The 13,034-nt window shown below is 36.6% G+C and overlaps 1 protein-coding gene across 5 annotated transcripts in view; it reads right to left on the bottom strand.

Moving 5' to 3' along the window:
* Nucleotides 1-13,034, bottom strand: part of UNC13B (unc-13 homolog B) — a 204,626-nt gene that overhangs the window by 155,615 nt on the left and 35,977 nt on the right. For 4 of the 5 annotated variants that reach the window (XM_043891317.1, XM_043891319.1, XM_043891318.1 and 1 more), the window contains 2 exons: nucleotides 6,620-6,649; nucleotides 3,752-3,851 (listed from right to left, as the gene is read on the bottom strand). The exons of the other annotated variant lie outside the window; for it this stretch is intronic. In XM_043891317.1, coding sequence (XP_043747252.1) covers nucleotides 3,752-3,851; nucleotides 6,620-6,649 — 130 coding nt within the window. Of the gene's footprint in view, nucleotides 1-3,751; nucleotides 3,852-6,619; nucleotides 6,650-13,034 lie in introns of those variants that run through there. 5 annotated transcript variants of the gene reach the window in all.

Genomic DNA, 13,034 nt, shown 5'->3' with positions numbered 1-13,034 from the left:
CAGTCCCTGCAGGACCCAGTAGTCATTATCAGTTAAAGCAGGCATTGTTACTTATAAATGAAATGATCACAGGATAATAATAAACACAATGATTTTCCTACAATAATAACTAGGAAAAAATATTTGAAAAGAAACTAGAAAGAGCCAGACGACAACTAAGCAGAAGCAAGCGTCATATATGGAAGAATATCAGTTAGGAAGGGCTAACTCAAAAATAATTACGGACTTAAGATGAAACAAGAAAATCCCTATGCTAATGCTAAAAAACATTCTCTAGAAAGCTCCTGTGGAAGCACAAATTTATTTGCAGGGAAATGCAAGATGAGAAAAGGCCAATTCCAGCAGGAAAAACACAATGGAATTCTTAGAACAACAACAGCTATTCATCCCATGAAGTTTTGAGTCTATGCTTGAGAGAGAGCTTGGCTACCCTGTTGTACTATTAAGATACATATTCTTAGATTCACTAGTTTGGGATGTGGCATTATAGCTGTAAAATTCATATCAAGCATGTTGAAGACAAGTAAAGCAGAGAAAATTTGCCCCTTTTATGTAAATACAGCAGAATAGAAAAGAACTGAGTTCAGTTTTCTCATTTAATCTAAGTTCCCTGAGCATATACAATACATATGGCTTGGTACTTTGGGAAAGACACACAATACAGGACCCAGTTCCTCTCTTGAGAAACTTCCAAGCTATCTGGAGAGCTGTTCAAAACCAAAACGTAGGTGACTATACCCAGTTACTATGTTATGGCAGTCACCATGGGGAAAGGTAGCTTTCGCACCATTTCATCCAGCCTAATTAACTGGTTAGCCTTGGAAAATAAATGTAACAATCCCAAATCTTTTGAATTCAGAAAAGAAAAATTACTTAGGGATATATATAATATCCTCAAAGAAAGCCCTAAGTAGCATCTCAAGTGTGTGAAAAGTTGGTGTCAGTCGCTCAGTTGTGTCTGACTTTTTGTGACCCCCTGGACGGTGGCCCACCAGGCTCCTCTGTCCATGGGATTTCCCAGTCAAGAATACTGGAGTGGTTAGCCATTCCCTTCTCCAGGGGATCTTCCTGATCCAGGGATCGAACCCGGGTCTCCTGTATTGCAGGCAGATTCTTTACCAGCTGAGCCACCAGGGAAGCCCCATCTCAAGCCAACAGCTAAAAAAAAAAAAAAAAATAGCCAGAGGTCTTTACAGCTTGACTTGGAGCAGATAAAAAAGAAAATCTATTCTTCAAGGAACTCTAGGGAATAAGGCCCAAACAATGAAGATATCTTCTATAAGAAGCCTCTAATTTACATCTGCTCAGATGGCTCAACTAAGAAAAGTCTGAGAGCTCTGTTTTGCCTCATCCCCAGTGCTCTGGGGAAGCTTCTTTTCTCTATAGTATTTAACTGACAGTGTATGTACATACATGTATACAAGATCCTGGGCTAGGCAAATTCACAGTAAGTGAAGATGCCCTCCTTGCCCTTAAGGAATGAACAGTCTATTCCTGGAAATAAGATAAATACTAAAGATAAATGAGAAACACCAAAATGAACATTAGATACTATCACATAATATATCAGGGAGAAAAAAAGAAAAGGAGAAAGGGAGACACGTGACCAGCAATGGCGTTGCCAGTGACAGAAGAGTAGGATAGGAGGAGTAAGGAACAGGAGCAGAAAGGTGGGTAATGTAGCTAATAAAACCCATGTAAAGGAGAGGGGAGAAAATCCACACAGGATCTCAAGGTGGGAGACAGAAGAAAAAGTCACACATATCACAGCAGGGCTGAAAGAGGAAGTGCTATGGGAAGTTGGAAAATAAACAAGAATAATGCTACTATGCTGATCAGAGACTGTAGACGATTGCTATGTTTCACATGCTGGGAACAGTTAATAATTTTAGTGATTACGACAGTCATAGGGAAGTCAAAAGGAAGGATTGCTACGTTTATATACCACAGCCAGAACTGTGGTATGGCAAACAAGGAAGAGACTTGAAAAAACTGTTTACAGCTGACTTTGCATGAGTGAAGAAAGAAACACATGATCTCACTCTTGATGTCAATACGACAAGAGAGGGAATAAATGAGGTTTATAATCTTGAGAAAGAGGCAACCAGTGAGAAATCTGACACCACTAGCTCTCCTGGAAGCCCCAGGTCTTCAGCTTCCAGGACACCACTATCTCATTTCTCCGTCCTCTTCTCTGTTCACTCCTTCTTAGCCCCCTTTGTCCCCTGTTTAAAGACTGGTGCTCTCCGGGCCCCACCCCAGGCCCTTCTCTCACCCTACACATTCTCCCTAAGCTTTCTCATCTACGCCTATGGCTTCAACTGACCACAGTATTTCTCCAGCCTAGGCTTCCTCCACGAGTACCAGGTTCAAGTTTCTATCTTTTGTAATGTTCTTCCCACCTTCCCTGAAAGAACTTCAAATATAAGCTTGTTCATAACTGATACAGTATCTCCTGTCCTATTGAGTAGCACGCCACTTACCATATACATCCAAGACAAGTCTTGGTCCTACCTCCTTAATATCTTCCATCTATCTGTCTGTTACTGTCTTAGCCCAAACCCTCATCATCTTAACCTTTAAGTATTATAATAAACTTTCCTAGGTTGTACTATAAGCAGCAAAATATTAAAAGCCTAGAGGATTGGGATGTTCCCCCATAAAGAGAGTCATCCTATGTCTCAGATGCATTATAAAACTCACAATTTCACTTCAATCATAAGTTTCACAGAAATTTTAATATATTTTCTTTTTGACCCACTTGTGCCCACCTTCCTCCAAAAGAAGTATAACCTTGTGAGAGAGTAGACCTTTACAGATAAGGAAACTGACACTCAGAGAAGCTAAGTGATTGGCTCAGTCCTTCAGAAATGATAGCCTATGTTTTACTTTCCTTTCCTAGATCAGGAAAAAAACTGCTTAAATTTAAGAGGAAAAAAGGAAATAGCAAGTTTTTAAAGTCACAATCATAATATACTAAATTCTGTGTCATATGCAAGCAATTCAACTAACATTTACTCATTTTTATTATTAATTAGGTGAAGGTAGAATATTTCACTCCATAAAACAAAAAGAATTAAAAGCACATGTCCTTATCTTCAAAAGCAGGTGACTTAAGGGGAGAGGCTCAAGAGGGAGGAGATACATGTGTAATTATGGCTGATTTGTGTTATTGTACAGCCAGAAACCAACAAAACATTGTAAAGCAATTGTCCTCCAATTAAAAAATGAATTTTAAAAGAATTTAAAAAATAAAGACAGCAGTTTGAATACAGCATTAAAAAAAAGCAGGTGACTTAGAAACGCAAACACAATCCTCACACGCATAACCACATTCCTTCAAGGGGCCTTCTGAGAATTGAAGAAACATTAAGTTAGGTTTAATATCATACTAAGTATGTTATACTATAGCTAATTCTGACTAGTAGGTAAATCTGACTAGGTATATTAGTTTACTCGAATTCATAATTCATCTCTGAAAATATATTATAAGTGTGGTGGGAGAGAACAAAACCGCAGATCACTTTACTGCAGTAGGTGTGTGTACCTACTACACACCTCACTTGTTCCTCTCTTTCATTTTCAAAAAAGAAAACTTAACATGCTATTAAAATGTGCTTTTGAATATTTAATATGTTTTATAAATCTTATAAATACACAAAATCTTTAGCCTCTACTTGTTTAATCCAATGTGATTACCTTGGAAATAGTATCAAATTTTGTACGCATGATGCTACTGCAAAGTACTTACAACATAAAATCTTGTTCCCAGGAAGGTTGATCGCCACGAACTGCTACAGTTGTACTCTTCACATTTTGCACTTTCAGGGTCACGTATGTGTTAAATTTGTCTTTGAAAAAATGCAAAACAAAGATATAATACTTAGTGCTCAGATGGTTATCCAATCTCACAAAGTCCTTGGAATTAAGTAATGTCCAAATTATAGTATTACATGTAAGGAAAAAACTGAAATTATATATTCTACAATATAGTATCATTTTAAACATAGAGGTACACAAAAATTATAAAACACATACTATTCTCAAAACCATAAGCTATAATAGTGTTTTTCAAATTTAAGGACTCTACTCTATCCTTTTGCAACAGACACACATGCACACACATATAAACAAAAACAAAAGCTTTGTGAAATGCAAGATGTGATACCTTGGTATTTTCTAATTTAATTAAAATATGAATCATAACCACCTAAGTTGACTTTATAGCCCACTTGCAGTTTGAAATAATAATAATCTAATTATCTTACAGAGAAGACGTTATGCAAATCAATATATAAAGAAGTAAGTACCACAAGAAAAAGTGCTAAAAGAAGGCGGAAGAGGAAACAGTTACCTCCAGTTGTTTACAGTGACAAACACGGAGGAAAAACCCTCATAAAGGAAATGGATTTCAAGCTCGATCTATTCACCTTGGCCTAGAGCACAACTTACATAAAAAGAAATATTATCACAGATTCGAGAAAACGAAATTCTCTAACCTGAAAGTATACATTGAGTACCAAACAAAAGTAGGTGGCCTGGATCTCAAAACTCAGAAATCTGACCTGACTTAACACAGCACATTTTGTCACTTCCTTTGTATCAGCCATGATTAGAGACACTGAACTGAGAGTTCACTTTTCTATGTAAGAAGTTAATCATAACTTTATAAAATGAAAAAAAAAAAAAAAGACTATCATTTTTGACTCATCAAATTGTCAAAGATCACTTAAAACAACTACCAATGTTATAGGTGTAAGAAAAGGGGCACTGTAATGTACTTCTATTAGAAGGTAAATCTTTCTCTTAAGCATCATAAAAAATAACAGAGTTTTATACCCATAACTACAGTTATATCAAAGATATATGAGGATACAAGCCCACCCACGTGAGGGAATTCTCATCCATATTTGGCAGTAGCAATGCAGTATTCCAATGAGCTGTTTTCTAGCATAGGATTTTATACTCCATTCCCCATATTCAACCATAGCTGGCCAGACCAAAAGGAGATGCCACGCAAAAGCAGCCAGTCAATTAATGAGCTAACCAAAAGCTGAGACCAATATGATTCCCTCACAAAAGATTTTCAATAGAGAAAATAGAGAAATAGTGACAAATGATTGGTGCTGAAGCTCAAAGGAGAGGCACATAAATTCCATTGGAGTAGCTATTATGGGGTATATGCAAGACAGGTAAGCATAAAAAGCCTGCTGGAAGAGAAAGGAGAGCAAAAAAGCTTCTCAGAAAGAGAAGTCCTAACCTGCAGCCACTGGAGAGAGCAGTAGGCTCAGAAACTAGTTTAGTTCCTGTTGCATCCAGGTTTGGTTTTTCAGATTTTTCTTGGGTTCCCAGTATGTTCTTTTCCCCCATAATCCACAGTACTTTCCTTCTGGCCCCAGCAGTAATCAAGAGTAAGTCTTTGTAACTAACTTGATATTCAGTTAAGAAAATGTATATTAAGATAAGGAGATACCCTTTTCACCTTCACATGAGCAAAGATTAAAAAATTTCATGCTATTTAATGTTGGTAAGCATTTGGGAAAATAAACACTCATATACTTTTGGCCTGATTATAAGGTAGCAAAACCTTTCAGAGGCACAGTTTGGCAGCAGCTACTAAATTTGTTTAAAATACATACCTTTGGCTCAGCAATTCTCTACTTTTGGACTCCAGCATACAAATACATTTTCAAAAGCAGGCAATAATAAATGCATTAAGAAGAATTATGCATTGCTTATGGCAAAAAAATTGAAATGACCTGAATATTCAATCAGGGACCTAGGGTACAACAACATTCTGTATACTTTTTTTTTTAAACAGTAGGTTCTTGTTGGTTATCTGTTTTAAATATAACAGTCTGTGTACAACATTTTGAAAGAAAGAACCAGATATATGTATACACACACATACACAAGAAAAAACTTTTATGATGTGTTGTTGGAAAAAAAAGCAGGTTGCACATAGACATGTGTAGCTGATTCATTAGTGTATACATGCACATACACAGAAAAAGTCTGAAAAGGTGTATAAAAACCTCAAAACAGTTACTTCTAAGAAGTAGAACTAAGTTGGCCAATAGGTAAGGAGACTAACTTTTCACTAGATTGATACAGATTTCTTTGATGTTTTATAAAAGCACTGTTTTTTTTTCAACTTTTTGAGGTATAACTGGCAATTCAAAATTGTATATATTTAAGGTGTACAATCTGATGATTTTGTATATGTCTACAAAGTGAAATAACCACCATAATCAAGAATATTCACATTCCTCACCACCTCATAATTACCATTTCCTCTGTTTGTGTGAGAGTTGAGAACATTTAAGATCCACCCTCTTAGCAATTTGAAGTATATAATATTTGTTAAACATAGACACATTATTGTACATCAGATCTCCAGAAATTATTCATTTTGCATAACTTTGCACCCCCTTGACCAACACCTTTCCATATTGACTTTTTAATTAATTTAATGAACTTAGTGAATTTAACTAATTTAACCAATGAATCAAATGACATTTACGCTTTTTGGAAAGAATGTTTTTAAATAGTAGCAAGTTTGGGGAGAAGTAGGTAAGAATTAAAGGCTGGGAAAAAAAGAATTAAAGGCTGGCCTTACCTGGTGAACCCTGGAATTTGGCTCTTTTAACTACAAGAGAAAAAAAGAGGACACCATGAAGAATTCTTGCAAATTAATTTATTTAACTAGTATTTCTTTAGTAAATTAGTATGTGCCAAGATTAGAGTTAGGACTAGATTTTTAAGTCTAAGTCATTAGAGAAAAAAAGCTGAGACTTCTAATCAAAACTTGAATGCAGAGAGTTAGAAGGGTCCTTAAAAGTCATCCAATCTAATTTCATACTCCAAGAAAATATCTTTTTTTGTTATTTTGTTTCAAATTAGTTTATTTAGGGGTTCCATTTTCACTCCTCAATAGATTTTATGTATTTCTTATATGCTTCTTCACTCATTAGTTCATCTAGTTCTGAATCGTTACTGAATGTCATCTTGATCGGCCAACTATCTTCATAACAAGATTTGTCTTTTTACAAAGTTAATAGTATTCAAGACAATATAGTATTAGGAAAAGAAGAGACAAATCAATGGAACAGAACAGAGAGCTAGAAATAGGCTCAGGAAAATGTAATCAACCAATCTTTAAACAAAGGAGCAAAGGCAATAAAATGGAGCAATGATAGTCTTTTCAATAAATGGGACTAGGACAAATGGATATTAACATACAAAAAATGAATCTAGACAAAGACCTTCAAGAAAGTTAATTCAAAACAGATTACAGACACAAAGTAAAACATAAAACTCCTAGAAAATAACACAGGAGAAAAAAAATCTAGATAAATCTAGGGCATGTGATGGATTTTTTAGTTATAAGAGGAATAATTTATGAAAGAAATAACTGATAAGCTGGACTTCATTAAAATTAAAAACTGCTCTGCGAAAGACAATGTCAAGAGAATGAAAAAACAAGCTATAGACGTGTATTTTGCAAAAGACACATATGATAAAGGACTGTTATTCAAAATATATACAAAACTCAAAACTAAGTAAGAAAACACACAATCTGATTTTAAAATGGGCAAAAGACCTTAACAGACACCTCACCAAAAAAGATACACCGAAGGCAAGTAATCATGTGAAAAGATGTTCAACATCATATGTCATGAGGGAATTATAGATTGAAACAACTATGCAAAAAATGGTGTTAAACAAAAAAGAAATACTGCATTAAATGCATGAGGTGGCTATTTGTCCTCTGGGCTCCCTAGTATCAAAATACTCTCCCACTTCTGAAGAAATCCTGAAAGAGGGGGGAAGCAGAACCTTACAACTCACTGCAAAAATCAAAGGTGGGGGGCGGGGGGGAAATAAATAAATAACAAAAATAAAAAGTGGGGGGTGGGAAAAAAAGAAGTCAAAGACAACAGATCGAGGTATAGCAATCACACGCTCCCAACCTGAATCTTGAGGGGCTGAAACTGTTCTCACTGTTTCCCAATCTATTTGCCATGAAGTGATGGGACCAAATGCCATGATCTTAGTTTTCTGAATGTTGAGCTTTAAGCCAACTTTTTCACTCTCCTCTTTCACTTTCATCAAGAGGCTCTTTAGTTCTTCACTTTCTGCCATAAGGGTGGTGTCATCTGCATATCTGAGGTTATTGATATTTCTCCTGATAATCTTGATTCCAGCTTGTGCTTCCTCCAGCCCAGCGTTTCTCATGATGTACTCTGCATATAAGTTAAATAAGCAGGGCAACAATATACAGCCTTGATGTACTCCTTTTCTGATTTGGAACCAGCCTGTTGTTCCATATCCAGTTCTAACTGTTCATTCCTGACCTTCATACAGATTTCTCAAGAGGCAGGTCAGGTGGTCTGGTATACCCATCTCTTTCAGAATTTTCCACAGTTTATCATCTACTAATAAAAATGCTTTTTCCTAACATTACCATTGTTGCTGTTCTCACTGAATTTGTTTTATTAATTATGTATATATATATATTTTTCCCCTACTTTATATCTGCAAAACACTGCTTTTACTCATTTGTCTTAAGCTTATTTTGTCTATTTAAATAGACTAACTACATGGTTTTTGCTCAACAACTATCTCTGGAATTGAATGGAAACATTGCTAATCCAGGGTCTTCTCTAGGCCTTTGAGAGAAATCACAGTCAGAGGAAAACGTGTTTTTTTAAGTGTTTATCATTATGAATATACAGCACCTAAACACTGAGTGTTTTCCAATATTTCAATGGTATCTCTTAAAAAGCTACATTAAGCCTAGATAGCAGTGGTGCAAAAGCCACAGCTGCTAATGTCTAGGAACTGGGAGTTCTTGATTCTAGACTTGGCTTTCATACTTAAGTCGCTTAGTCGAGTCCGACTCTTAGCAACACCATGGACTGCAGCCCACCAGGCTCCTCCGTCCATGGGATTTTCCAGGCAAGAGTACTGGAGTGGGGTGCCATTGCCTTCTCCGGTTCATTATATAGACCCTTAGACAAAAAGCATAACTATCTTAGGCCTAAAGGTTTTCAGATAGAAATGAAAACTATGTTCTAGAAAATGAAGATTTTTGTCAATCTAGTTTCTGTAAAATGAGGTGAAGAGGAGATAAAAGAAATGATGTGGAAGGACACTGAGACATAAAATATTCCAATTACCATTTAAAAATTAACTATTTTCATAAATTACAATGTTCTGATGATCAAGTTACATGCACCAGATTTTGGTAAAAACAACAGCATCGAAATTCACTTTTAAAGAAACATCAAATTGTGCTTGGTGTTACTTGAAAAATAAAATCCTCAGAATTCTGGAGGCCTAGTTTTACTAATTTATTCTGAATTTTTATATTAATACCTAGAGAGTAACAAAGACTGTTTCAGCTGTCACTACTTTAACCTTAGAATACTATACTAAATTTGATATCCATTTGATTTTTTTATTTGTAATAAAAATATATGGGCACACTTAAATATCAAATACTCTATAACTATAATGTTATAATGTTCCTGATACTTCAGTTTAAAAAAAAAAAAGAGCACCTGGGGTAGGGGTTGACTTCACTGCAAACAAGTAAAGATTAGGAGCAAACAAACAAAACGAAACAAAATGAGTTCTTTGCTTTCCAGGCTTCTTTAGCTGTTCTGACCAATTCTTTTCTCCAAAATGTACCCGCAGTTTCAAGCAAACCAATTTTTAAAATTTACATAAATAAATAAAATCAAGTGCTGAAACTGAGATGACACGAGGGTTGAAATTATCTGATGAGGATTTTAAAACAGCCACCATAAAGATGCTTCAATGAATAATTATGAACATATTTGTAACTGAACTAAATAAATGAAAAGCTGGAAACTCTTGGCAAATAGTTTATAAAATAAAGTGACAGACTTGATATTCTTGGGCTCCAAAATCACTGCAGATAGTGACTGCAGCCATGAAATTAAAAGACGCTTGCTCCTTAGAAGAAAAGCTATGATCAACCTAGACAGCATATTAAAAAGCAGAGATATTACTTTGCCAGCAAAGGTCCATCTATTCAAAGCCATGGTTTTTCTAGTAGTTATGTATGGATGTGAGAGCTGGACTATGAAAAAAGCTAAGCGCTGAAGAATTGGTGTTTTGAACTGTGGTGTTGGAGAAGACTCTTGAGAGTCCCTTGGACAGCAAGGAGATCCAACCAGTCCATCCTAAAGGAGATCAGTCCTGAATATTCATTGGAAGGACTGATGCTGAAGCTGAAACTCTAATACTTTTGCCACCTGATGTGAAGAACTGAATCATTTGAAAAGACCCTGATGCTGGGAAAGAAAGATTGAAGGTGGGAGGAGAAGGGGACAACAGAGGATGAGATGGTTGGATGGCATCACAAACTCAATGGACATGAGTTTGAGTAAACTCCGGGAGCTGGCAATGGACAGGGAGGCCTGGTGTGCTGCAGTCCATGGGGTTGCAAAGAGTCAGACACAACTGAGTGACTGAACTGAACTTGGCAAGGAAATGAAAGCTATAAAGACAAACCAAGTGTCAGTTTTAGAGCTAAAAACTACAGTAACCAAAATTTAAAAACTCAATGGATGAGTTTAAAAGTAGTGAAGTTAACTCCTACCCCAGGTGCTCTTTTTTTGATTGAAGTGTAGTTGATTTACAATGTTTTGTGAGTTTCTGGTGTACAGTGAAGTAATTAGGTTATATATATTTTTTCATATTCTTTTTCATGACAGGCTATTGTGTGTGTGTGTGTGAGCTCAGTCATGTCCGACTCTTTGAGACCCCATGGACTGCAACCTGCCAGGCTCCTCTGTCCATGGGACTTCCCAGGCAAGAATACTAGAGGGGGTTGCCATTTCCATACTGTTTCCATAGCAACTGCACCAATCTACATTGCTACCAACAGTGCAAGAAGGTTCCCTTCTCTCCACACCCTCTCCAGCATTTGTTATTTGTAGACTTTTTAATGATGGCCATTCTGACCAGTGTGAGGTGATATCTCATTGTAGTTTTAATTTGCATTTCTTTAATAATTAGTGATGTAGAGCATCTTTTCATGTGCCTATCTTCTTTGGAGAAATGTCTCTTTAGGTCTTCTGCCTGATTTTATTGTGTTGTTGTTTGATTGTTTTGGTTTTTTTTTTTAAACTAAGTTGTATTACCTGTTTTACATTTTGGAAATTAAGGCCTTGTTGGTCACATCATTTGAAAGTGATGTTAAAACATAACAGACTGATCAACAAACTTGTTATCTGTCTAAATATGAAGTTAATTTCAAGGTACTTTTTTCAGAGTCAAAGCTGAGAGGAGCTCCAGCTACAGCACACAATCCCTCCTTATCATCTAATTCCACGCCACTAACAGGTACAAAAAGCAAAAAGCAAAATGAGCAAAAAAGAGATAATCATAATTGAACACAAGCTCTTTAAGACTCCGCCAATATGAAAACTCTGGAAGTCAGAGTTAAAGAGAAAATTCAGGGGCTTTCCTTGTGGTCCAGTGGCTAGGATTCTGTGCTCCCAATGCAGGGGCCTGGGTTCGATCCCTGGTTAGGGAACTGGATCCCACATGCCGAAACTAAAAGTTCAAATGCTGCAACTAAGACCTGGTACAACCAAATAAATAATAAATTTTTTTAAAAAAGAAAAAAGAGAGAGAGAATGCACAGGCAGAGCATTTGGCTCCAGGATGCTTACAATTAAAAGTAAAAATAAGAGATTGTTTTCTCTTTTTATTTGCACTATGCCTAATGCTCAAAAACTAGTGAACCTCAGTTCCTGAGTTTCTCTGACCTTGCTGAAGAATCAAATCTACAACTGGCACCCTTGAGATTATAGGAAATAATCCTATTCACACTGACTTTACACCCAGTGACCTGGTTCCTCAGGCACTGGGAATGGCTAACCTGCCTTGTTCTACTTTGTCCTTCTCATGAAATAATTCCCAAAGCCTTGTGGCACTAGTTCCCCTGTTTGCAACCTCCTGTTTTAGAATCTAGCATTAAAGAAGTATCACTTGTCAAATACGATAACCACCATTTCCTTTTTAGAGGAATCATATATAATCCTACTGTTCTGTTTTCAATCTCATATGGTATGTATTTTTAATATAGTTGCAATTATTATGGTGTATTATATGTTTACAACTGGACATGGAACAACAGACTAGTTCCAAATAGGAAAAGAAGTACGTCAAGGCTGTATATTGTCACCCTGCTTATTTAACTTATATGCAGAGTACATCATGAGAAACACTGGGCTGGATGAAGCACAGCTGGAATCAAGATTGCCAGGAGAAATATCAATAACCTCAGATATGCAGATGACACCACCCTTATGGCAGAAAGTGAAGAAGAACTAAAGAGCCTCTTGATGAAAGTGAAAGAGGAGAGTGAAAAAGTTGGCTCAAAACTCAACATTCAGAAAACTAAGATCATGGCATCTGGTCCCACCACTTCATGGCAAATAGATGGGGAAACAGTGGCTGACTTTATTTTGGGGGGCTCCAAAATCACTGCAGATGGTGATTGCAAGCCATGAAATTAAAAGACACTTACTCCTTGGAAGGAAAGTTATAACCAACCTAGACAGCGTATTAAAAAGCACAGACATTACTTTGCCAACAAAGGTCCGTCTAGTCAAGGCTATGGTTTTTCCAGTAGTCATGTACGGGTGTGAGAGTTGGACTATAAGGAAAGCTGAATGCAGAAAAATTGATGCTTTTGAACTGTGGTGTTGGAGAAGACTCTTGAGAATACTTTGGACAGCAAGGAGATCCAACCAGTCCATCCTAAAGGAGATCAGTCCTGGGTGTTCATTGGTAGGACTGATGTTGAAGCTGAAACTCCAATACTTTGGCCACCTAATGCGAAGAGCTGACTCATTTGAAAAGACCCTGATGCTGGGAAAGATTGAGGGCAGGAGGAGAAGGGGACGACAGAGGATGAGATGGTTGGATGGCATCACCGACTCAATGGACATGGGTTTAGGTAGACTCTGGGAGTTGGTGATGGACAGGGA

This window comes from Cervus elaphus, chromosome 29 (genome assembly GCF_910594005.1).
Source record: "Cervus elaphus chromosome 29, mCerEla1.1, whole genome shotgun sequence".
Lineage (NCBI taxonomy): Eukaryota > Metazoa > Chordata > Mammalia > Artiodactyla > Cervidae > Cervus > Cervus elaphus.
This window is presented reverse-complemented; position numbering and strand designations above follow the sequence as displayed.